This window comes from Struthio camelus, chromosome Z, assembly GCF_040807025.1.
Source record: "Struthio camelus isolate bStrCam1 chromosome Z, bStrCam1.hap1, whole genome shotgun sequence".
Taxonomy (NCBI): Eukaryota; Metazoa; Chordata; class Aves; order Struthioniformes; family Struthionidae; genus Struthio; species Struthio camelus.
Window position 1 is genome coordinate 89,308,296 of NC_090982.1, and position 27,234 is coordinate 89,335,529.

At 40.7% G+C, this 27,234-nt stretch overlaps 1 protein-coding gene across 4 annotated transcripts in view; it reads right to left on the minus strand.

The window, feature by feature from the left end:
• The window catches only part of LOC104138471 (alpha-protein kinase 2), a 59,181-nt gene that overhangs the window by 6,226 nt on the left and 25,721 nt on the right, over positions 1-27,234 (minus strand). For all 4 annotated transcript variants that reach the window (XM_009666076.2, XM_009666074.2, XM_068928220.1 and 1 more), the window contains 8 exons: positions 20,614-23,497; positions 17,371-17,518; positions 14,503-14,630; positions 14,367-14,402; positions 9,694-9,968; positions 9,483-9,571; positions 5,270-5,487; positions 1,686-1,734 (listed from right to left, as the gene is read on the minus strand). In XM_009666076.2, the coding sequence (XP_009664371.2) occupies positions 1,686-1,734; positions 5,270-5,487; positions 9,483-9,571; positions 9,694-9,968; positions 14,367-14,402; positions 14,503-14,630; positions 17,371-17,518; positions 20,614-23,497 (3,827 nt within the window). The remainder of the gene's footprint in view (positions 1-1,685; positions 1,735-5,269; positions 5,488-9,482; positions 9,572-9,693; positions 9,969-14,366; positions 14,403-14,502; positions 14,631-17,370; positions 17,519-20,613; positions 23,498-27,234) is intronic.

The window sequence follows — 27,234 nt, forward strand, 5'->3', positions numbered from 1 at the left end:
AGAATAATATATAGTCACAGGGGAAAAAAAACGTGCTTAAGGAAAATCATACTGGAAGAAGTACTTTTTTCTGGTTAAAAAAAATGTAGCTGTTACGATTGAAGGGTTGAATTACTGAATGTTCTGCGATGACATACAATTGGTAAAAGGAAGTATATCACTACATGACACATTAAATCACTGGGACTCACTGCAGCATGATACTATTGGGGAAAACAATTTAGCATGTTTCAAATAAGCGTTAGATCTCTGTCTGAATAAGACTATCAATGAGAGTAATTTTTTTTGTATTCTTTTGTAAAGATGAAATAGCATTACTCATTTTTCTCCAAAAAAACCTGGGGGCATTCACAAGATAATACCAGACTGTCTATGAAATAGATTTATTTCCACTAATGCTTTGCATACATTGCTCATCATGCATATTTTCAGGGTTCTGTTAAGTGCCTAGAAGCAGCCAGAGTCTCATATATTAGATCATCAGGCAATGGGACAGAGCCAGCCCGACTGCTTCTCTGCTTCATGGCATAACCCACGAAGCACAGAAAGTAGGCCTCTAAACACTTAAAATATTCTTCTGTAGCTGCATAGGGTAATACCAGACCTGCCACAAGAATTCACCATGATTAATTCAGATTCTGTGTGCAAAAAATCCTGGTCCCAGCAAATCTTCCACTGATTTGAACGGAGCCAAGATTTCACGCAGTGATTCTACTCCCTGACAGTAGAACTTACTTACACTAGGAAGAGAGAAAGTCTGTTCATTTTAATTGTTGTTTATGCAGCATCTCAGCAGCACCGACAAAACTGATATTGCCATTCCAAGGGGAGATCAACGTTTGCCACAGAAAGAAGGAAATATAGGGAACAGGCAAACCCGGGGGGCAGACCAGAGAGGATGGACTTGCTGTTTGTGTTGCAACAGAGGGGATGGGATGGGCAGTGGTGACAGTGCTACATCCAGACTCTTCTCTCAGTAGAGTAGCTGGCCTGGCTTTTTAGGCAGTGGTACAGATGAGGTGGACATCAGGACCATGGCTGTTTTGCTGCCCGCCCCCAGCAACTAGATACTTTGAATGACTGCCTACATTGCCTATTTCTAGCAATGGCTCTGTTTGTGGTGTATCCAGAAGCTTTAATGCATAGAAACTTAGGTAAGTGGAAGAAAGTTAGAACACTAAAGGCCTGTATCTGTATACATCTGTTAGAGCATGCTGGATTCAGAGACGTTCCCTCTGTGGTCAGAAGCTCTCAACAGCGCAAACAACAGGTCTTCCCTAGTAGGCCAAGCTGGAGCCAGCGCTGGCATTGCTTTTTCAGCCCTACCTTCCTCTAGCTGATATACCAACAAGTAAAGGGGCTTGTTTGGAAGTCACCTGGGACCTTGATTTCACTCTTGAGATGCCCTTTGAATAAACCTATTTTAAAGGAGGCAAAAAGGAAAAGTAAAGCAAAATCTATAGCATATCCCCTTTCTTCTAGAACTAAATGAATGTGTTTCCCTTGAAGGAGGGTTCCCATAAATATGAACAAAAAGAAGTTAAAAGAAGTCAGATGAGGACTGCTTTCTTCCACAGTTAAACCAAGAACAGATTTCCAATGCACCCTCCCCCAGCATACTTACACAGCAAAGAGTTTGACGCGTAAAGCAAAACCATGCCGTTGAGAAACAATTTTTCACTCACCCTTTGGCCAATGTTGCTATGCCAACGTCAGTTAACTTCATTCCTACACCTACAAGACATCAAGGAAATAGAGAGCTTGCATTACACTAGCATTTCTAGGAATATCTTCAGATTTAAGAGAGCCATAGATAGAGGTATTCAAATATTATCTATTGATTCATGTTTTTCATGTTAATTGCCACCATTTTGTCAGGACGTTTTAACGTATCTCAATTAAAAGTAGGACCTTTGTGCTCTGTATCACGAAGAATTTCTAGAAGTCAGTCTCATTACACTAAAAATAGAGCATAATTTGTCTCCTGTGCTGGACAGTCACTGGGGGGATACATGCCGATGACTGCATTTTAAGGGAACATCCAAAATCTATGCATATGCACCTGCCATGAGATGTGTATGATTACTTACGGGTTTTGTGGTTGTGTCTGCTTTCCAAACTTGGGCCACAATATATACCAGTGAGAGAGTTTGCTTTGCTAATCAGCTTGGTTAATCAACTTTGGATTTACTTTTTGGGGGGAGAGATTCAAAAGCCTTCTTCATTCATTGTTTCCAAAAACTTATTTTCTGCAACTTGTCCCTTCAGTCATTTGTTTTATAGGCAAAATCCAGACCTGTACTGTGTGGCTTTTCTGTACAGAAAAATTATGGTCTCAATACCGTTTTTCCTTTGACAATACCCTAATAAATCTCAACCAGGATGCCTGAAAAATGCAGCCTAGACACTCAAATGATAAGGCGATCAGAGAGGAAGCATGTTTCTCCTCAACAGCAGAGCTATATTGTCCTTTGTGGCAGCAATCATCACAGAGGCTCAGATACCAAATCTGCTGCTGTGTTTCCCTCAGGCGAGCATTTTGCCAATTCTTCTCCCTTTTAATTATTTCAGGGGTCTTGTTTAGATGGTTTGTTGCTAATTTTCCTGGCTTCTCATGTTAAAGGGTACAGGTTATTTTCTAAGAGTCCGTCTTTCCTTAGAGATCTTAAAGCAGGCTCTGCCTTTCTCTATTTCAAGTACATACATGCACACCATGTTGCGTACAGGCTCAGCATTTCTGCAGTGAGAAAGAGCTGCACCCACAGGAGCATACGGGCAGCATTTAGTAAATTGGGAGGGGGGGGGGCATTTCCTTATCATTCTTCTTTTTTTTGAAGAAATATGTGTCTACAAACACAGCCAGGACCCTAAGTGTGGAGCATTCCACTGTTGAGAGATTGTTGGTAAGTGTTTAAATATAAGAAAAAGTAAAGGAGCAGGATGCTGTTCATAACTGAAGCCTAATTCACAAGGCATTTCGTTCACCTCTGGGAGGTGAGACAACAATCAGACAGACTTTGCTCATTTACTAAGGGGACATCCGTGGAAGACCAGTTCTCCTGCTGAGAGTGTAAAATCTGTTTTTTTCACTTTTCAAACTGCTTTCTTTTAAGAACATAAGCTAGGTAAGAATTTCCTTCCTCTGCGCTTTCATATAAGCATTATACTATCGTATGGGCCAATAAATGCTTGCCTCGGCTGCCACAGTAGGCAATTAATTAATTTCTTTCTATTCCCTAGAGGTAACATGCATACCAGATAAACACAGTGCACTTATAAGAAATGGAAAAGAAAATATCCTACCTCTCTCTCCTATCTTTTATTCTGAGCTGCATGAGATGCTATAAGAAGAGCATACATTATTTGAATTGTTTAAAAATCTATATTTGTATTGTTTCTCCACTCACTTTGCCAAAGGCACTTTGGCAAGTGCCAAAGCCACTTTAAGCACAGAGGTCTGCTTAAATGAAACTGAAGAGGATTTCAATGAAAATAAAACTTATGTCCCTATTCAGTAACTTGTCTATGGCTCCTCTAGCACTGTAATAGCTTAAACTACAATTTTAAGAACTCTAAAAAGTTGTGTATAGCAGTTTGTTTCTAATCTTGAGGGATGGCTTCCGTGACACTAATCACAAGATGTCATGTTACTGTTACGCAGTTGCGTTGCTGCGTTGCCTCGGAGCCCACTCCCAGCCCTGTACCCTTGCTGTGGCAGCCATTACACAAACATGCTCACTGGAAATTCCAGTTATGAGACTTTCTTGTTCGCATAACAGGTTCAGACTTCAATGCTGCTTCCAACCTCTTGTTATTTAATGGCTAAAGCAGTCGCAGTGACGGTGGAGAGCGAATCACAGAGTGGCACAGCCGTTTCCCCACCATGAGGCACCAACTATGACGATACTGACTGTGGGAAGTTACAGCACTCTTAATCTGCTGGTTAATCCTCGTCTGCAATAGAGGGGACTAAACATATCTCAGATGTGGCCCTTTTCTGTAACCAGTTCTTCCTTTGGCCACAGGAATTACAGAGCTGAAATGTGCCAGCTCCTTTTGCCCACAAGATGGTGGAAGGAAATGTGAAGGTGGAGGGAAAGGTGAAGCTCCTGAGGCTAGCAAGTGATCAAAAAAAAAAAAAAAAAAGCTAAAATCATTAAAGTTGCTAAAAAGAAACTGCTTAGGCTTACCAGAAACAAAGTAGAGCTGAAGAACTGACCTGTAAAAAATGCAGGGTCTCAACCTGAGAGTCGAATGCGGTCCTAAATCTGTAGATTAACTTACTGTAGGTAAAATTCACCTTCATGCAGTGGATAAACACCTGGCTGATATACACGATTTGAATCCTATTTAGAAATATTAAGAATACAATAGACTTGGTAGTATTTCACTGTGTGACTCCTAGAACCGTTGGTAATGTCCAGTAAGGGTCAATTGTATCTCTTGTGTTGCTAGAGAACGTACTCAGTGCATTCACAAACTGAGAGGGTGGGGCCAGTGGATTTTCATGCCCCAAATGCTCAAGCTTATTTTGGTGCTTGTAGATAAGGCATCTGAGTTTACACTTAGACGTCTAAATAAGTGACCTGTTCAAATTGCATAGAATATGCTGTTCCCGGATCAGGTTGTAATGTAACAGTAACAATTTGCTGGGGACTGCTCTCTGGTGCGCTTGGAAGACTCCTCAGTTCCTGGTAAGATCATCCAAGGCCATACCAGGGTAAAGATTAGACACAAAACAACTCCTTGACCCTCCAGGGTGAGGGGCAAACAGGTCAAGAATCTAGATGCGGAATCAGTCACAAGGGATTTAAAAGTAACGGAAAGCTTTTCTCAAGAGGTACAGCAACGGCATGTATACAATGCTTCATGAAACATGACTCAGGGTTCCCAAGCTAACAGTCTCAAGCCATAAGTAGTACACTTAGTGTAGCAAAAGGCAGATTTATCAGTTTGGGTACAAGGTGAGCCACACGAACACAGTGATACTGCCTCTGCATGCAGCTCCTTACGTCCACACCTACACACAGAGATGCCCTACCTGCTTTACCAGTTGTGGGCCAGGGTATTGGTCTCCATCTGGGAAAGACTTTTCCAAATACAGGGTTATGGAAGGTAAACATTCAGCATGGCCAGCAGGCCACTGAAAGCCAAGAATAACATTTCTACGGAACAAGCCTCTGGAAAATCTGCAGTTACTGGGACTATGAGTGGCTACCAGCCTGTATCACGGCAGAGCCGTTTTGTTGCCCCCATTCAGACAGCTCACCTTGCAGGTCAGTGACGAGCAAGCTCCCGTTGGTCTTCTCATACACCCAGTGCTGGAAGGTGCAACACTTTTGGCCAGCCTCTGAGTCTCTTCTCAGGAAGTTGACTTCCTTGCCATCCTTGACAGAGTATTTCACAAACTCCCCAACAAGCTCCTCCTCCACTGTGGCATAGGGGATGTTATTTGCAGGGCGATGAACAAGAAAAATAGGAATGATCCTGAAATCAAGGGATAAAAACTCCTAAACCTCACTGAGCTCTGTCAATAAAAAGTAAGAAAGAGACAGTTTGGCCAGTGATCTCAGAGACTGAATAAACAGTTACCAAGTCTAAACCAAGCTGGGAGACATCTGAGTAGGATTCTGATCTTCAGGTAGCTCTAGAACATAATCACATTTTGTTTTATGTTTTATTTCTCTGTATTATTTAGCCAGATCTAAACTTACATTTTTCAGAGTGTAATTTCTAACGTTGTCCTAATATGTCCCAAAACCTAAACTCTGCACAATAGAAGTTGCTTGCTCATTTTGGAGTATCATGGTATTAACTGTTCAGTTGGACTCACATATGACTCAGTCTTTCAGAGGTGCTAGGCACTTGCAAATTCTATCCACTGCAGAAAAAGCCTTGCCCAAGACCAGTGTAAATGGAGGATTTCTCAGAAGAGACTTCTCAAACCGGACACATCCAAAATTAGCAAACACTTTTATAATGAAAATACAAAGCAACTACTTTGCCCAGCGGTAAGAGGAAACAAGAATGTCTCTGGAGAGATCATAGGATTCTCAGGACAAATTTGCTCTAGGGAAGAACTGGAATCTTGCAAGAGTCTTGGGAACTGGAACTGGAAGAGTCTTGGGCTCTGTCAAAGCTTGGATCCAGGTCAGAAAACTTCAACTAATTCTGAATGAAATTTTCAGGAAATTGCAAACTGGACAAAATTTACCTAATTTTATTCACTTAGAAATTGATCTAGTTTAGCCAGAGAGACTTGCTAAGTTTTCTAGAAATCTAGGCTAGGTCCATTTATGGCTAACGATGCACCATGCCAAAAACTCATACCCAAAATAAAAAAAAAAAGTGAGTTTTGCTTAGAGTTTCAAGGTCTTCCCAGAGAGAAAGACTGAATGTGAAGTGAGAATGACAATAGTCTGGAAGGAAGTACTTGTCCCACTGGTAACATGAACTTTGTGGTTAAGAGAACTCTTGCTGACCGGAAAGCAGTGTGCTACCTTGCAAACAGTCTCCTCCTGTTCACACTTACACTGGAATAACTCAGCATTCTCACAAGGCAGCACTGCTAGTACAGTATAAATCTCCCAAATTAAAACCTTAGACATAATAATGAAAGCAGAAAAGGGACATCAGCGTACATGAGAGTGGAATTAAATAGTGCTCTGAGATAATGTCATTTGGAAAGCCTTTCTGTCAGCTGCAGTTTGTCACAGAACATCACCATATTTTATCAACTAGCTCATAAGAGCTCCTGGCACTGCCTCAGAACAAATCGGAGGAATGACTGTCACCAGTTTCATATGAAACAGGTTTCTAGTTACTTCTTTTCTTGCAAACAGCCTTATCTCTTACAGCAACACTGCCAAAGGGGTGGTACAGTTACTGCCATTTACACCAGAGAAGCTGGATTCTGGATATAGCAGAGTCATGAATGAACAGAAGTGCTATACATGCGTTTAAAGGAAGTCTAGAAGATTTAGTCATGCAGCAGGGAACCACATATAACCAGAACACTTCCTTCTAAGTCTTCTAGTCCTAGTCCACAGCCAAGCTTTATTGTCATCATTAATCTGTTTGTGTTTGTGATATTTTACCATTATTGTCCCAGAGAAGCAGTTAAACTGGTACAAATGGCCTTTATACCAGTAGAGACAGTCTCTTCTAAGTAACAATCAGCGCAAGGCTAGGCACTTGTCTACTACTAAACTAACCTGCTCGCTCAAGGGATGATATCACCTTAGCTCTACCAGTATCGTTAAAGTTATCAATTTTTATTAGCAGACAAAGCTTTGTATAGTTTCACATTTATGAACACTGAAAGGAAAAAAAATGGGCAACTGGTTAATAAAAGTGTTAGTAGTGCTCCGTTGTGGAAGTACAATGGTGGAAGTATAACAGTAATAGACTGTCTCCGTCTCCCTTCCACCCCTTTATAAATGTCTAGCTGCCATGACAGTGACTATTATAGGGCAGTGCTTTCTCTTTCCTTTTCTCACCTTTCTCTTATAATAAGTCTGCTCACAAAAATGAGCAGATAGCCTAGGGCTGCAGCCTTAAAATTAGCACTTGAGAATGAGGAGGACCCTCCTCTTGCTCAGGAAAGCCTCTCTATTTCCCTTATAAAATGTTGCAAGGAATATACCTTCCTTTAAATACAAATTTGCTCTGACAAGGGCTGGGTAGAAGAAAGGAATCCAGCCTCGAAATTTTGAAATTTTGAAATTAAAAAGCAAACCAAAACATGCATATGCACGCTATCTCTTCTCCCCTAGCTGCTGTCTTCCAGGCAGTTGTTTAGAATAATGCAACCAGATCTGAAGCCTCCATGCGCCTGCTCTTGGCACCAGACTTCTAGCTTTTGCAACGTGCGTGCTCTCTCTCTCTCCCATCAAAATTAGAGGTTATAACCTGTATGTAGAAAAACCTCTCAAATAGAAATTTGGCCACAAGCAACGTTATTTCCAGAAGGAAGTCTGACTTCCACAAACATTTACCTAAAAGAATTCACCACCATCCCTGCCACTAGTTCTAGTCCTGAAAAGGCTTCTTTAAGGAAACATTTCAGAGGTTGAATTTTAAGGGCTGCTGAGATTACTTATTTGGAAAACCTTTATAAGCGTCAGTATACAAGCAGCACAGCCACAAGGTCTTTGCCCACCTTTTACTGCATAATTACAAAAACTCCCACTGAAAAACCCTATGAAATGCGGTTCTGAGAATGTAGTACTTATTAGAGTCCTTACATGAGAACTCTTTTATTCCTACTGCCTTTTTTCCTCTCGTGAACCCCATGTCACCAAACTGCCAATTTTATCTAAGAGCTGCAAAGAAAATAAAGCAGCCTTGCTGAGCACGCACCCTGCATACAAAATACCCAAATGGACTCGCTCCAGCCTTCCTCTTCCCTTCTGGTGCTGAGAGAAATGGCTGCCACTGTGAATGGCATGGATATAAATTCTCCTCATTAGTGAAGAGGGAAAGATATGGGGCAGATATCAAAATCACATGCTATATTTGATTAGCAAAAGCTTAGCTTTTTGCAGCTTGAGTCAAGGCATTGAAATGTTTCATTGAAACATCTGTGGATAGGATCCCCAGGACAACTGACTAGAATTTTTTATGGAGGCTGCTGAGAACACAGTTACTTCTAACCTCTTTTCAGTGATTCAGTGCAGCTGGGAAGATCTTGTGTCATCTAGAAGGAGATGGAGATTTAGTCTGCTGTCAAGCATGTAGGTCTTATCCTTGAAGCAAGGCAGGCAGCATTTCAGTCATCCTTTGCAAATCCAACTCTACGTGGTAGCCTGACACTGGAACAGCAAATCCTTTGAAAAAGATCTATTACCAAACCCTCAAGGTTTCCCAGCCTCAGGGGCAGAGATCAGACCATATTCAGCTATTTGCCTGATGCACCCATATGCGAGAAATGGAAAACTTCCGATATGAAATAAAACACTCTTTTGGAAAATCCAGAACCAGAGCCAAGCTTTCTGGCTTAAGCCTCTCTCTACTTAAAAAACTTAGGTCTAAGAAGAGACTTCATACCAGCTTCAGAATGATCATGACTTGTCTCAAGATTTTATTTTGAATGGAAAGTTGGAAGGCCTGACATCACCTACTGTTGTTATTAGGTAATACTAGCAGTATCACCTACTGGTATCACTTTATTAATATGAATAATTTACTCTCAACGTACATCAACATCAGGACTTTTGCTCCTACATATCTACTACTTACTCTTTACTCCTTTTTCTCTTTTTCTAATAGGAATGGAATTGTTCTTGCCATCTTGATACCCACTACTATTTAGGTTATGATTCCAGTTGTATCTATATTCTTAGGATCCCTCTTTCTTCTCTAGAGATCACTCCGAGCAGTCAGGGGGCAGGTGTAGCCAAGGATAATAGATAGATAGATAGACAGATAGATAGATAGATAGATGGGGGGGGGGGGGGGGGGGCGTCTGTGTGTATACTCACTCTGGTACTTCCCCGAAGCCTTCCAAAGGTTCAGCTTCTGCTGCATATATCTTCGCATACTCTCTTGCTGTATTTTGGACATAGCATTCCTATATTACAAACAGATATACCTATGGAATATTACTCAAAACATGTAATGAATTGGCTGTTTGAACATTTGAAAGATGGCTCTTCCCCACACCCTTGCTCGCAGAGGACGGGGGAACCTTACCTGCAGTGCCAGTCTGTAGTTTTTTTGAACTAGATCATCCTTGCTCTTGGTCCCGTACATGATAGCACTGTGCACTTTGAGAACGCAAGGGTGGCCAGGACTGAACACCGGCACCAGGCCTTGCATCACCTTACTGCGGAATGCTTTCCGGTGCATGCCTTCACCAAAGTGAAGCTCTTCCGTAGCGATTGTTCCATGCAGGTTCCCACCAAAATAGCTATCACTGATGAAATCTTCTCTGAACATGAGCTGCATGAATTCAATTTCTTCCAGACCTAAAACACAATGCCACTATGTTCCACGCCACCCTTCTGCAGTCAGCAGGGAAAGGGGTGGACGTGGGAGGACAAATGGATCTCTCCACTGAGGATTAATGAACAGGCTTTCAGGAAATGGAATACATGGCTTCACTTGTGTTCATATAGTGCTGGGGTTCAGCCCCTCCCAGTGTAGCTTGCTGTCTGTATTGTCTGAAGTCAGCATGGAGAAAGGGGGCAGGCCACGTTCATAAGGCAAGAATACAGAAGGTATCAGAAAAAATGGAGGAAAACGTCACAAGAGCTGTTCTAAAACCTATTAATAAAGTTGTAAACTGGAGCTTCAGATGAATGTGAAGCAAGTCAAGTTGACTGAGAACTAAAGAAGAACTGAGGGAATACAGAGCTCCTTCCAGCTCTCTGCATTTTTGGGAAGACAGAGACAGTAATAAAGCTAATGTGCAGCAGTGTGCATAGATATGAATCTAGAAGTAAAATATAGCTCTGTGACCACTTTGCACAGGGTGATTTCACAGAGCTTCTCTGAAGTTAGCCTGGTTTTTCAGAAAAGCCTGAAGAAAGAAGGATGCTGCCCATACAGCCAGAGCTTGTCTTAGCTTTCAGCTTGGAACCGTTTCAGGGAGGGATTCTGCCAACATGTGTCTTCAAGGCACTCAGCTGAGGTCTCAGTCCTTACCTAATGCTACCGTAATGAAAACATGCCTCTCAGTACAAACTGCATTCATTAGACCAGCTCCAGCGCTGCAGACTTGCATGTTAAAGTGTTATCTTTTTTCAATCTGGCAAGCACTAGCCTAAGGACAGATTCATTGGAAAAGGCAGATGAAAAGAGGAAGATTTTTATTTTGTATGTGGTTTTGAATCAGAACCACATTTCTATAAATTACCAAGCTAAATTCATTCATAGAGCAACTGCATCAATTTGAGTGAACTTTAAATTCTGGATAATTTTGTACAGTAATCTTTTTCTAATCCCCATGTGTGGATTTTGAATGTACCACTAGCATAAGAATGTGTGCCTAATGTTGTCACAGCTGAAATAAAGCAAGATTGTGGATTTCACAGCTTTAAATTACTATCGAAGTACAAATAGACCAAAAATAAAGGGAAAAAAAGTGGTTAAACTTGAGCACTGAGAGAAAAATGAACTAAAACATCCTAACTGCACTTCAAGTCTCTCCAATCATAACACTTCAAGGAATTTTTGAATTCAATAATAATTTGAATTATTCTGCTCCTGCTTATCTTTTCCCAATGGAAAAGGTGTACATTGCACAGCAATGAAATCTTTCCACTTCCCCTTTGTAGTAATCTCTGGTTTAGACTATGTAAACTACTGCCTCTCTCCAAAGCACAGAGCAAAGAGTGCAAATACAAAGTTAGAACCGGAACGCTCTTTACCTCCACCTACAATTCTCTGTTGATCAAAAGCTACACAGTGCTGCTAAATGAAAAGTCTTGTCTTTATTTTCCAGATGAACTAAATGTTTAATTTTATTCTTGAAGAAAAAGAAAGAAAAATCAATGGGCTGAATGAAGCACTTGACTAGTATAGTGCATTCAGAAATGATAAACCCATTTGCAACGTACTATCTTTAGCTGCAGCACAGCAAGACATATGCCGAGTGTGATTAAAGACAAGATAACACATGGGGAAAGTATTCCAAATCTTAATGTCTGCCTTTCTTTTGGAGTAAAGTTACATAGCAGATGACTTGCAAAGACCATGTGTTGGCAAGTTTGTCTGCCAAAAGAGCTTTATGGAGGGGTGTGTGTGTGCGTGTGTCTGTGTCTGTGTGATGCAATGCTATTTCACTGTTTACTATATGGGAAGTGCCAATGCATCAAGTTAATGGAAAGTTACACAGACAGCCAAGTTCCAATCAATAGGCTGTGGTAGCACGCACCCTACCCCTCTGCACAAACTATTCTATCCTACAGGAAGGTATTTCATCTACAAAAAGTCCCATGAATTAAAAGGGAATTTCGTCTTTGATGGCACAGCAAAGTTTAGCGCAAAAAGGGAAAGTTATCTAGCAAAAATACCGCGCTGATTCAACAGCTTTGAGGGGGTCCCACAGTTTTCATTGGGGTAATTGTCAAAATGTCTCTTATAGTTTGTAGGCCAGTCAAATCTTTGAGGTATGTTCGTCACTGGGCTTCTGCCAGTAAACAAAAAGTGATGAGATACTACAGCTGTAGTCCAGAGGTGAGTATCTCTATGATTTAAAGAAATTAAAAATCCAAACCCAGATCTGAAACAAACTCAATGTTTCCTAAATTGCTTCTCTCCTCTGAAGCATATCTTTTGTTTAAAGTGTAAATGCGCCTCACGTAGACAGAGAAAAAGGCTCTTGTTTTCAGAGCTGCCTGAAAATAGAGCAACTGCTAAAACATGTTCTCCTGTTGCATCTGGCTGTGTGAAAAACACAGTGTAATAAACTCAAGGTGTTTTGAGGGCAGTGCCAGCATTGTGAATGCACAGATTTCATTTAAGACAGACGGGATTATCTTTGAAAAAATGTGTCATAAAAATGTTTTCCTAGCCCTAGAGCAACCAGTGTCCCACCCATCAGCAAATGGATTTGAGACATCCAAAGAACATCAAGGGCAACAAAAAGAGCTTCTACTGCTCTATCAGTAGCAGAAGGAAGGCCAAACAAGAAAAACGTGGGTGTGTTGCTGAATGGGATGGGTGTTTTACAGACACAGACAAGGCTGAGGTACTCCGTGCTCTTCTTGCCTCAGTCTTTACTAACAAGGTCTCTCAGGCCTCTCTGCTTCGTGACACGGTTTAAGGAAGGCAGAAACTACCAGCAGAGGATGAGGAACGAATCAGGGATTACTTAGGAGAACTTGACCCATGCAAGTCCATGGGACCAGATAAGGACATGCTCCACCTGAATGCCACGTATCATAGGGGTCAAATCTTGGACCTTTCCTCTTTAACATCTTCATCAACGACCCAGAAGAGGCAACAGAGTGCTTGCTCACCAAATTTGAAGATTACACCAAACTGGGGACCAGTCAACGTGGGCTGGTCCCAGAGGGACCAACGTGCTGGGCTGCCTCCCAGAGGGACCTGGACAGGCTGGAGGAATGGGCTGACAAGAACCTTATGAAATTCAACAGGGACAAATGCAAAGTGCTGCACCTGGGAAGGAAGAGCCCCTTGCAATGATGCAGCCTGGCTGGGGAGTAACTCTGCTGAAAGGGCTGTGGAGGCCTTGGTAGACACAAGACAAACATGAGCCAGCAGTACACCTTGACAGCAAAGAAGGCCAAAAGCATCCCAGGCTGTGTCAACAGAAGCACAGCTAGTAGAGCAAGGGAAGTGATTATCTTCTACTCAGCCTTCATTAGGCTGCATGTAGAGTACTGCATGCAGCCTTGGGTCCCCCAATATAGGAAAGACATCAATCAGCTGAAGTGAGCTCATGGGGGGCCACAAAAATGGCCAGGGGACTGGAGCACTTGCCCTGTGAGGAGATGGTGAGGGACTGGGGCTTGTTTAGCCTGGAGAAGGGAAGGCTTTTGGGGTTCCTGGCATATCTACAAGTAGGTCATCAAGAGGACGGAGGCTCTACACAGTGGTGCATGCCAGGAGGATGAGAAACAATAGGCATAAGCTGACAAAATAGAGGTTCAGACTGGATATAAGGAGAAACTTTTTCACAAGGACAGTCAAGCTGTGGAACAGGTTGCCCAGAGATATTATGCAGTCTCCATCCTTGGAAGTTTTCAACAGCTGATGGGATAAAGCCCTGAGCAAGCTGGGGTGACCCGATAACTGACCCTGCTTTGAGCAGGAGATGACCCCCCGAGGTCCCTTCCAACCTGAATTATTCCATGAACCTTTGAACTGACAGGAGAAAAAGACAAGAGTTATGATTCCCTGCAAGTTAGGTGACCCAATGTGAAACTAATTACACTGCTACAGTGTAGTCATTTGCTGATTTACCAGAGCTCACTGTAACTGTCTATGTGGGTCTATTCTCTTTTCTTATTTAGAGGGTTCAGGCTTCCATGTCTGAAATGCTCCTCAGAATTAATGGACCATCATTAGGACTGTCTTTGATACAGCAAACTTATCCATCCATTTTTGCAATAGAAATAAAACACCTTGGGTCAAATTCACCAAGGAAACGCAGCTGCTTAGTAACTCCTTGATAACAGTGAACAACTGTACACCCAATTTCACTGGGTGGTAAAAAAAAAAAAAAAAAAGTTTTGAAAATAGTTTCTATCAGGAAACCAAGGCTCAAAGTTCAGAAGGCTGCACATCTCAGGTGAAAATACTGCTAATTATTTTCGTCTTATTTTCCATCCTTTGTACCATCCGGAAATCAGAAGGAACAAAGATTTAAGGCTACATTTAAGCAAACGTGTACTCACCTTCAAGATTCTGAAAACCTGAGAGATGTTCCAAGACTACAAGGAAACAAAAACAAAGAGACCTTCTAGTCAAAAAAATACGAATGGAAACTGCCATTGTTATTACTATCTATTAAAATTATAAACTGGGATTTACCTTCAGAAGTCAGATTAAACTCAGCAGTCACCTTTCCATAAATATTCTTCAAGCAGCAATAATACATTCCCTGGTCTTTGTTACTAGCTTTAGCTATTGCCAAAGAGATGGGAGAGTCATCCTGGGCACTGGAATAGAAGATGCCAATTTTTCACGTTAACGCTTTTAAAACATCTTTCCTGATTATTCCATGCATCTCTCCCTCTGTCCCTGGAGTTTCTGCCCATCACTGTAAAGACTGATTCAAATGTGATGCGAGTGGAAAAGGTATTTTATTTCATCTCAGTAAGAAGCATTCAGCCTATTAAGTGTAGCACAACAGATGTTCCTGCTGTATCCTAAGAGAAAAATGTATCAATCAAATACACATAAAAATTATTAAATCACACCAAAAGGCATTCTAATATTCATATCAAAATCACAGGCAAATATGTAAAGTACAAACAGATAAAAATGTTGTATGCTCTCCCTCGATTCCGAGTGCATTCTAAGAAGATATAATGGATATTTTCCTGCTGAAATTTAGAACATTTGGAACAACTCTGTTCTCTGCATGAGAACATTTGGGAACACCCCATAGTAGTAGGAAGCACAGTTTCAAATGACTGAAAGCAATAGGCATTGTGCTGACTAATATTGAGGCCTGATCTCGGCTCTGTGCAAGTCAGAAAGACTTCCCTTCAGCTAAATATATGCTTCGGTTTAGGTATACACTTCAATCCATCTTGTGCGGAAATGTGTGTAAGAACTTGCTGATTTAATTTAATCTGAGTTAAGAACGTGTTGAACACTGTTATATTGTGGGACCAATATAATAATAGCTTTTGGTTTCCTTGTTCTCAGCTGGAGCCAATACCAGAAATTCTCAGTCTCTCTTCCTTGTGTTTACAGATCTTCCTCAATTTTTCTGATCACCTCTGTTCCGTTGCTTTGCTTTCTCTTTTCCCCTCTGCCCCTCCTGATTGTATCCTTGCAACTTCTCACTCAGTTTTCCCCTGCTCCTTTGCTTTTTTCAAGCTAGGCATTTGCTGCTGGCTGTGTATGCAACTTCAGGAACGGATGGTTGCTAGACATTATCAGCAGGGCCGCAATGACACATGGAACGCAGTTACACTACTTGTAGACTCAAGCCAGCCCCGGAATAAAAACACACTGAAACAGTACTATGCTTAAGTGAAAAGTCCTCTTAGTCCATGAAGGTCTCTACATACATGACGCTGGGTGTCTCTGCATTTACCAGCAAACCGTATAATCCATGCAGGGACGATGAAGACCTGGCTATTGCGTTTTAAAGTTTTTGTGAAGGGAATTAGAGAAGGTGCACACATTTTTGTTGGTATTAGGCCAACATGATGTTTCATGACTGTCTGGCATGCTGGACAATTAATTTTACTCAACATCAGTTTTTAAATGTAATTACCTAGCAAATACTAATATTACTACCAATATGTATTTTTCAATGCTGTTTTAATATGGTTGATTTTGTGTGTTAATGAGTCATAACAATTCAAAGGTTTGTTGCATAATTTCCTGTAATTGCCTCCTGTCGAAAGCACAAGTTAAGATGTGCCACATCACACGGTACAGACTATACACTTCTGTAGACTGACATATTAGTACGTTCCCAAAGGAAAAAACAGTGCTTGGGTACACACCAAACTACTAAGTTAGAGTTTGATCTTGACAGAAGTGAGATTTAGAACAATTCCACTGAACTCTATTGAACGTTTTTGAAGTAAAAAAAGTAAGTAAGAATCTCTCACACTAAAACTTTGTTAAATATCTCATTTTAATTTCAACATTTTGAAATTTATCATATTTATTCCACAAAGTGAAAATTCAAATATTTTGTTATCATATATTTTCTTTGTTATTACTGAGCTTTATTTTATTGATAACTAAGCTTTATTTTGGATGTTAAAACACTGCAAAATTACTTAGCAGGTATATATTCTATAATACGACAGATATTATAAGACTGTCATCAAAATCAGTGCAGTCAAAACAATAATCAGAATGACACAGGAACTCTAACCAATTCATTTCTTTCCTCCACTGAAAATATCACCTTATCAGATGACTTCCTACAAAACTTTTTAATTCCAGCAGAATTGTGTCTTCTGATAGAAATATCTTTTCTTTTTTTTGCTTTGGATAAGAGTACTTTCGTATTTTTGAAACATTATAATTGGATTTTAAGAGCTACATGCTAAGAATGTTATTACTGCTATGGAGGGAAATAACTTTTGTTTCATACAACTGGAGTTTAGAGAAGATGCTAAGGAAAGAGCTTCAGAAGCTTTTATTTTCCACCCATCTCATTGCACTGCCTCTAGCCACTCAGTTTAATTGGCTAGACTGAGGAGTGATTTCATTTTTCTTTAAATATAATTCCCTTTCATCCAATCAGCTTAAAGCTCCATTTGAAATAGAATATAAAGTTCAAAGGAGTGATCACGTCAGGCTCTACATTGCATCTTAGTTGCTTTTATTAGGTCTCAGCAATTCACCTCTCCTACAGAGACAGCCTTCCATATATTAACCAGACGTGTTTATATCATTTGGCCTGGGCGCTGAGGTTGAAACTTCAGATGATCTTTTACAGTACTTGACAGCTGGATGAGGCTGGTTATGAATGGGCTGAAAGAAATTACGGGTGATGGAATGCTAACTATGCCCAATATTATAGCATTATGTGAGGATATTCTTCTTAATTACCCTGTTCAAATTGATTCTTTTTGCACCAACCATGCTAATTTAGTTAACAGAGTTAACAGAGTTATACAAGAATATATCACTGGCAAATTTAATATTTTCCCAAAAGCTATTCAGAAATTATCAGAATTACCTTCAGAAACATTCACTCACCTTCTCTGCAATCGAGCTAGCAACTTGGAATCTTTAGTCCATGTAATGGTGGAGTCGCCATGAATGTCACCAAATTGACAGCATAACTTAATATTTCCAGAGCAGTCAGGGAATAACTCTGCTTGTATCTTCTTCAGCAGCTTGGGAGCTTGAAATGAAACAGCCACAGTTAAGGGTTAGAAGATAATGATAGTGTTTTGGCATTTTAAAGGAATCCCAGAACAATTTACAAATGTTAGTAAAATGAATCTGACAATACTATTCCTCCTGATGCAGAAACTGAGGCTTTAAAATACGGAGGTCTTAAAAAACTGAGCCAGTGCCCCAAACGGTCAATGGAAATGTTCTCCATGCAAAGACATCTTGAACTGATGGAATGAGACCCAACGGAAGTTCTACTCTGAAAAAGCATCAACACAAAATCATTTCTTACTCAGAACACGTTCTCTCTGATTAAAGGATCAGCTGGTTTTATCGGTAAAAAAGACACCATAAAGGTACAGCATATCATACAGTTACACAATCAGAATTGATAATAAGCAAATACATGCAATTAGTAGGCTTTTTAAACTAATTTGAAAGAAAGGACTCTAAGTCCCAGGAGATGCTCCATCTCCAGGATGTTCTTGGAACATACCTAACACACGCTGCCAGGACCAGGCACCCATTTCATTTTAAAACGTACCTGCAGGGAGCGACTCACACCTAATGGTTACATATTTGCTCTAGCAATGGCAAGGCCACTTAGTAATGGTAGTGACCTTCGCTTGCCTCCTCAGTCTCACAGGATTCATTTCCTGCCTCTAAGGAAAGTCTCTGCTTTCCCAGCCATACAAGCATAGCTCTTTTGCTAAACCTTGACCATTGCGCAGAGAAAATTCAAGAATTGTTCAGGTTCCAGAACAGCAGTCTGTCCTGTCTAGGAGACACAGAGAAGAAACTTGGGTTCCAGTCCCTGCTCCAAAGATCATTTTTGTATTTTAATGAATGACTTTATAGAAGATACTGGAGTAACCCTGAGAACCATGACCAGAACCCAGGACTCCCTGCCAGGGGAAGACCCTGCTAATCCATTTCTTTGCTGAGTCTTATTTTCCTGCACACAGAATTTATGAGTGTCTTTTGCACGCGGGCATGGCATCAGCAGGAGGACAGGAGAGCAATCTCATGTAAGTGGGAGCCTAGAGCCTTGGGCACTCTCCAGGGTGGTAAGAGACGGCAGGCTTAGAGCCTGTCAGCAAGAGGAGGACAGTGCACCTCTGTGTCATGCTTGGGCAAGGGCTCTAATCACAAAGCCCTTATAGAAAGGGGGAGAATCATCATTTATTCTTGAGGAAAAAAAAAGCAAGCAAGACCTGCCTATTTTTGGGAAGAAAAGGAATGGACACATACTTAGAGCAAAGGTTTTGCGATAATGGCACATCCCGGCACTCCTGAGCGAGACGTCCCTGCTAGAGGGAATGTAGCATGTTTCCTAATGTGTTAATTCTGAGCTGCTGCACTCTGAATGAGCTGGCATGACACATCTCCCTCGGGGATCCCATTCCAGCGGCCTAACTTTCCCCATCTAATGCCTAAGGAATGCTGGATCTAACTCTAAGGATCAGGCACCTGGAATTCACTGCTATGTTTAACTTGTAGTCACTTAAGTCCTTACTGCTAAGTATCTTGCTGAATCAGGGCTGAAATGACTTGTAGAAAGCATGTGAGAGAACTGAAAATAGAGCGAAAGGCTCCAGGTTCCCTGCCTAAACCACAGAGCCATTCCTCCTTGAGTTGAAAAAAACAAAAAGAGAGCACTGAATATATAGCAGACTGAACATACCAACCTTCCCATCATACTGGGCAAAGGTCCTTGCAAACTCTCTAACGTACAAACATACATTTATTTTCAGTCTAAACTGAAGCAGATCAGGAGCAGGTAAAGATAATTTAGCCTTATCTGATGCAAACCCGAACAATGTTTAAAATATTTTTTCAAGCATAGGTTCAACTACATGGAAAAGATGAAGCATTTCTTGGTAATCGCAGTTTCCATGCTCTCCTTTGAGGAAAGAGTATGTGTCTCCTTCTCCCACATGCTTGGTTCTCTGGTAATTTCTGACCTGGCTCTATGTTCTCTGTTACCACTGTGGGGGCTGCAGTTGTACAGCAGACCTCCCCACAACAAATTTCCATCACGTCTAGTTCTTTGTCTCGCTTCATACAGCTTGCCTCCCTTTATTCCCTTTTACAGTCATTTCTTATGGACAAACATGATTGCAAAGGAGACATCTCTGGCATCATCTTTGAACGAAAAAAGTTCTTTTTAATGCAGCTGGAGGAAGTAGAACACCAGCAAGACTGCACTGTACTTAGACTCTATGAAGAGCTTCACAGTTACCTAGCTTACCTTAAGTCACGGTTCAGTCCTGCTCTCATCTGTAAACTTATTTTATGATGTAAATATAAAATGTAATGTAAAGAGCTGAAAATAAGGCCTTGGGCTTTGCAACGTATCCACAGAAACCACAAATACACCTGTTTAGATGGTACGCTACAGCTACTCTTGTCTGCACTTTGTTTTATCAGTTTGTAACTTCCTAGAGACTGTGACCAGCAACCTGATTCTCATTTCAAATACATGTTTTTTTATGTCAGTTTAATATTGCCAATTTCATCACTGTCATTTATGACTGACAGTGATGAAAAGGAATGCAGAACCAGCCATAAGTCACCAGATACAACTGCAAAGCATTCCATTTATCAGTGGTACCCTACTAGTAACAATAATACTTTGCTAGTAATAAAATAATTTGGTAACCAAGATAGGGTAACTTCATTTGGGAGCCACAGTGTAGGAGAGTAACTGGGAATATAACCCGGTGGGAACATAATAACATGCTACTACTGGGATTGCAGTTGCTATAGCCTGTGTAGTTATGCGGTAACAACTTGCTATACATCCCTGAAAACTGACTTGAACAGATGAATGAAGAAGAAGTAACTATTTCAGAAAGCATGAAAAGTTCATAAATATATTTGTCAGCTAGGAGAAGGATGCTAGAGAGGGACGTTGTGGAACAGGGATAGCACTAGTTATCAAGTTCACTGGAAAGTAATGTCAGTGAAGGTAGGATATCTCTGGCTGATACGATTTAGATTGATATATGTTTGTTTGTAGTGTATTGGAAATGAATTTGAGTTTCATACTGTAGTCAGAAGGACTGGAAAGACCAGAAATGAGAATCAGTTTTCTCTTACCTTTGTTGTCCTTTTCGGAAAGTAGTTTCCTTTGCTCTTTTATCTCTTCTCTATGAATCATGTCTGCCTCACTTTTCACAGACTTTTTAATATAGCTAGGATTCTTGCTCACATTTCTTCTCTCTTCCAGTCTGGGTTTCTTTGACAGTGCTGTTGGTGGTAGTTTCTTAGCCCCAGTAGCTGAATGCCCACTCTTTGCTGTGTCTTGCTTACACTTGATGGGCTCAAGCTCAGCAACAGTTGGTGCTGTCTGGTAAGATTTTGACCCTTCTTGATTCTTTAGCCTTTCCACTTTGACTAGGAATGCGTCGTCTGTGGTCAATGCTAAGGAGTAGGGCTGAGCTCTGCTGTGAGGTAGCTGCTCTTGAAAATACTGGTCATTCCCTGAATCAACTGGTGGTAAGTTAACTAAACCACTTACTGCACTCTCTGATGCCAGGATTTTTTCAGTTTTATCAGTAGACTGAGTAGACTTGGTAGACTTAATTGGATTTTCAACCCCAGTTAGCTTGCTGGAAGAGATCAAGTCAAGACAGGGCTGCTTAATGCCATTACTTATAACCTGTTCCCGAGCCTCAGAGCTAATTAAAGCATGCATAGGAGGCTTTATTTCGGCTTCATCCGGATTATATTCCTTAGCTCTCTGAATTCTTCGTTCTTCCACCTGCAAGACTGTTTCCTCCTTGTTCTTTTGGAACTGACCCTGCAGTGCTTTGGGAAAAGTTTTCAATTTATTCAAATTTTCATCCACTTTGACTGCAGTTTGTGTGCTTTCGGTTTGCACTTGACTTCTTACGCTGGAACATCCCGTTGCTGACACATTAGTAATAGAGCCCTCTGGCTGGCCCATGGGTATAAAGAATGGCAATGTTTCTCTTATGGTCAGTTGTTGGATATCCACCTGATTACTAGTATCTTTATAATCTTCATTTGCTATGCTGGCGTAGTCATTGTGAAGCCTTCCAGGCTGTGGGGTGCTAAGTGGTGTTGCACTCCCAGATGCATGTGTGTGATTCTTTGAAGAATTTGTTTTGAATTTTTTATGAGACTCGAAAGTGGGGTCAACAAAAAATACATGTTGTTCTGTTGTATTCTGAGAGGAAACTGCAGGCTGACTTTCTGAAACATGCTTCACTCCTGTGCCACAGGAAGTTTCAGCCTTTTGTTCATTGTCTCTCTGTTCTTCTCTTGTTCTACTTTGTTCGTATTGGGGCACCTCTACCAAAAAATCAGTTAAAAAATGATCCTCATAAGATGGAATGCATGCTTCTTCTTGCTTTTCTATCTCTGTCGCTTGGTGTATGTTTTGGGGTAGATTCTTGCATCTTGCGGTTTCAGGAGTCTTAATTAAATTAGGCAATTGCATTAGGTAACTGCATTTCTGTGCATTAGAAACAACGTGAAAATCTTTACAGTCTCTTTTTGAAAGATGGTAATGGCCAGAATTCGTGCCATTCTCTGCATTCTCTGCATTCAAGTCTGAGTGGTTTCCTTTTCCCTGTAAACCCTCTTCAGTACTTTTATGTATAGCTTCAACAGAAAAGTGTTTTTGATCGGCATTTTCACCAGAGGAATTCCAGGGGAAAAGGTTCTTCTGCTCAGGAAAATAAACAAGTTCTTTTCTTGATGAATAACAGTCTCTAACAGTAGAGTGTTTACCAGTATCTTCATCTGTGCACTTAGCTGCAGTCTCATTCATTAAGGATATGTTCTGATCAGCACAAAGTAATTGTCCAATAGACTTATCTGACATGTAAGCTGGGTTTTCTTTGTCACATTCAAAATTACTACTCTGAGCATTTTTTAATCTTTGAGGAGAATCTGCATCGCATGTTCGGAAAGCATTATCAACAGCAAGCTTTCCTTCCTGGACAGCAGTCATTTGAATGGATCCATTATTGCCAGTTAGTGTTTGATTTGAATTTTGCTCCAAGCACTCCTCTCCATCTAATATACTATTTGCTGAAATACGAATGGATGGTGCTTCTGTTCTATTTCCAGTGCTAGAACCTTGATGTATACCAACCGTTTCTGCCACTTGTGCAAGGGAAATGTTTCCTGTGGGTGCACTGCTACATGCTTCATCTGTTTGTAGTAGGATATTAGAAACACTGCAATCTTCTTTCTCTGTTCTCTGTCTACTAGGTGGCCGTACAATAGGTTCCTCCTCTTCTATCAAATTTATTGACAACGGATGATCAGGGCAAGCCTCCTGCACAAAGCTCGGTTCTCTGACTTTGACGTCCGTTGGCCTAATTTCTAAACTTGTGATCCCCCGGTTCTCAAATGGGATCTGACAGTCCGAGTCAACATCATGAAGAAGCTTCCACAGCTTGTCATGCACTGCCGATAAATCAGCATCTCCTTTGCACCCAGGTTCTCCAGATTCCTGGACTGTCTTGTCATTAGCGTCAAACAGATATTTATCACATGATACAACACAGAGAGTATCTGTGTCATTGCGCTCATGTAAGTCAAAACTACACCTTTGCCCTCTCTCCCTTGGCTCATCACATAGCTTTGCAGGAGACAGAACAGCACATAAATGTTCCTGTCTATTAGGAACAGAGTCTGCTTCCCTAAAAAAACAAGCTGAAATTTCATTCTTTGATTTGTTGCCATTACTAATAATATTAATTCCTTGTTCCCAGAAGAATTTTTGCTGACCACTTTCACTCTTATCACATGGAGCATGGTGTTGAGAATAGGTTTGTAAAGCTGCATTTTTTGCGTGTAATGTCTTTTCAGGACAGAGCATTTCTGAAGGTGTATCGGTGGTGACTGCACTCCCACAAGTCATGAAGATACCTTTCTTCTCTGTTTCAGGCTTCCCACATTGCCTTTCATAATTCTGGGTAAAGATTTTAGGACTGGCATCTTGATTCTATAAAGAAGAAAAAAGAGAAAAAGAGAAATATAAAATGCAATAGGACTGCTGCTTGACTGGATCCAATATAAAATTTCATCAAGGAGAAGACCAATGACTGATACAGTCCAGCTGGTTAAAAACAAATACAATAAAATAAAAAAGCAATGTCTATGCCTTGCAAAGCAGACAGGCTGTCCCAGCATACTTTACTCTAAAAAGAGGGTGTCATGAAAAAGCCATGGAAAGAGCCAAAAACTCACTGAAATTTATTGTGATAGTGCCGAGCAGCAGGGATAATGGAAAGAGAAATAAAAAGTTTATAGGGAAAGAAAACTGAGGTGTGGGTGAGAAACAGAGGGAAGGAAAATATGGCCTGTTTAGAGTGGGAAGATGCAAGTGCTTCAGAAGTACTACAAAAACCCCTACTGGAAAAAAGGGAATAAAATACTGCTCTGACACATCCCTAGTCATTTCTAAACTTAACTGTTTCCGGTATTCATAATGAACACACGAGTAATTATCATCTCATCCACTCAGATGAGTTTCTGGAACTATCTAGGCAACTATTCACCTTGATAGAGCTATTCATCTTGATTTGCTTTCTTGTTCCCTGCTCTCAGAGGAGAACTTTTCTAGGGTTTACTGCCATACATTTTAACAATTGCTTCAATTGCTGGGCAGTCTGCATGACTCTAGGGGCAAAAAAAGAATGGTAACAAACTGTACAATCTTTAAATATGTCAATGCGGTAGAACAAGTTATTTTAATTTGTGTATGTGTAACAAACTGCCTGTTGTGTGATGGCAGACAGAAGAAATAGAAATAACCTTTATTATAAAGCCATGGTTACTGTGAGTAAAGGAGTGACAAATAGACAAGTTAGTGATCTAATAGTTGTGCAAAAGGAAAATGGAAACACCCACTTCAAAACCAAAGCTTGTTTTCTAATCTGTTGTAAAATCATGGTGTAAACAGGACCCTTCCTTGGTTTTTTTTTTTGGATCTGCTAACACGACCCATTCTGTTCCAAAATCTGACCAGAACAACTGAATGAAAAGCAAAGAAAGACAGTGGGGAATAAGTGGGCACTTTTGTCACCTCTGAGTTATGGAAGGAAACAGGGGAGAACACGAAGAAGAGAAGAAATTAAAAAGGATCCTACTTCTTCATGACAACCTGAAACCAGGAGCATTTTCATCTGTCCATCTCTGTTTTAGAAGATATGGATGACCCAACTGATGACCTACACACCTGCAAAACATTTTACAGGTGGAGTGGCCTTTCTCCAGAATATTTCAAGTTACCTTCCCCAGGAACCAAGGAACAGCACCCGATAAAGCCTCTGAAGTCCTTGACCCCCCGAGGAGCATGAAAAATCAATGCCAGTTACCGCCAAGTGGGACAGGGATCATTTTTCACCCTAGGTATACCTGTATACCAGGCTCATCAATAGGATAACTCTGCACTAGGAAAAGGTTTGAAAACGCTCTAGTCATTTCAAAAAGGGTACAATGCAGCCAACATGGCAATAACTTCCAGTCCTGACTAAGTATTGTATGTATCAGGTGACGAGCTACAGGAATGGAATATTACTTCTTTAGTGGAGCCCTCAAACAGTTCAAGTTTTGAAGGGAGTGTCTGTTTGATTTCTTCCTCTTTGGAGAGAGGAAGAAATCTTCCATTTTCTGAAGATGTCAAGCTAGATCCAGAAATGGACTACAGTGTCCAAAATAAGCGTTAAGAAAAATTAATGCTCCCAAACCCCAAATTTCTCATCTTAGACAATACTCCTATTTCCTATGATTCCCTCTAAATAGATATTGCAGTTTTGTCTCTATTGTACTCATTTCCTATTCTAAGCAACAGCTCTCATTGTTTTCCACTATCCTCAAGGATAATTTGGATTGTCAAAACAGGCAATTGTGCTTTGTTGTCACTAGCACAGGACCAAATCCTATACCAGTCTCCAAGCGAGTTTAACAAAATATTTGAATAAGAATAACCCAAACATCCTACGGTAATAAAGGTGATAACACAAAATTTGGATGGGATACAGCAAGAATGCTAACCATCTCCTGTTTTCAAGATCACGTAGCTTGAATTTGTTCTGTAGCGACTACATCTTTGAGACCAAGCTCTTCTGCAGCCTGATGAGCAGTTTGGCAGCTAAAGCAGTACACCGGCTTTGAATTAATACTAGAGTCTCTCTGAGCCTACCTAGTCCTACAGCAGGTGTTCTGCACAGCCCAGTGGGAGAGCAAAGTCTCGAAATCAAGGTGGGTTGTATAGGACCACTGATCAGAAATAGCTAGAAGTGCTGTGAATGATTTCATGTGTACCTTCTCCCTCCTTTACAAGGCAAGTAAGAAAAGAAAGGAGATACAATAGACTCTTCTATGACTAATAGTAGCACTGAATATATAGAATGCACTGAATAGTAGCACTGAATATATAGAATAATATAGCAGAATTTAAAAAGAAAGGCCACGTCTTCCTTATGGAGAGACTGGTGAACTAGTGCCTGATTTGCCGTACTGAAATGAGACTTTCTTCAGAAAATTTATATTCATATATTTCTTCAGGTGTTCCTTCAGACACCTTCCTATGAGGGCAAAGATTCAAGTGTGGGGGCCATATGATTACCTGCTCTTATGTAATGAAAAGTCCTTTGTAGGCCATTAAATACACAAGACACCAATTCTGCCACAGGAATTCCCCAAGCTGCAAATTGTTGGAGGCTGGCAGCATGTCCTGGAGAAATACCAACACCTTCTTGCTCTGTTCTTAAATTTTTCCTTATGTATCTACCATTGCCTGCATATTATGCTTGAAGGACCTCTGGTGTGACCCAGTACAGCTGTTTCGTATAGCTGCATGAGCATGTACCTCAAACAGTGTAACTTATCAGTGAATACGTGATACTAGTTCCAAGATTTTCCCCTTTCCTCCTTCCCCTGCAGTTCTTCCTCCCTATGATATAGTAAAACTGACCTCCTGACCTGGCTCTTCAGCCTAAGTTGGGCCAATTTCATTTTCAGATGTAGAGATCTCCAATGCAATCCTCTGTGGCAATCCAACTTAGTGGTCAACGTTTTACTTTTTCTTTCTTTCTTTTAATGGTTTTACTGCTATACTGTGCTAATAGAGTGCTGAGTAAGCATGCTGGATATGCGTATGTTTAAATCAGGACTAGATCAAAGACATAATTTCCTTAAAACAAAGCTTTCCGGCCCTGAAAGCCCTTGACTTTCTTGTGGCGATAAAGAGAGGTCCATTTATGTTGTCGAGTTCTCTGGGACCCTACCTCATGTTCTGTTATTTGCACTTGGTACACCATATTCACTCTTGTTTTTTTATCATTTGCAGTGGATTCCTTTTTGGTGGGAATGACGGTTTCTCTAAGTTAAAAGGGATAATTTTTTGATCTGGCTGACTGTTAAGCTTGGCAGGCTGTGTGAGCAGTTCAACAATGAAGTAATGCTACACCGTTCAGTGACTATCCTTAAATAATACTGAATTAACATGCAATAGCAAATACTTGGGGGGCATTCTAAGCAACATTATACAGATGGGCTGTGCTGCAACATATATTACTGTATCAACATGACATGAACGCCTTGGGAAAAGCAGGAAGCATGATCAATTAAGAGTAATCCTACAAGTACTCTGGTCCCAGACTTGTGCTGGAAAAACTGATCCCGCGGAAACATCAGTTACTTGTTTTATAAAGTAAACATCAGTCTGATGCAGCC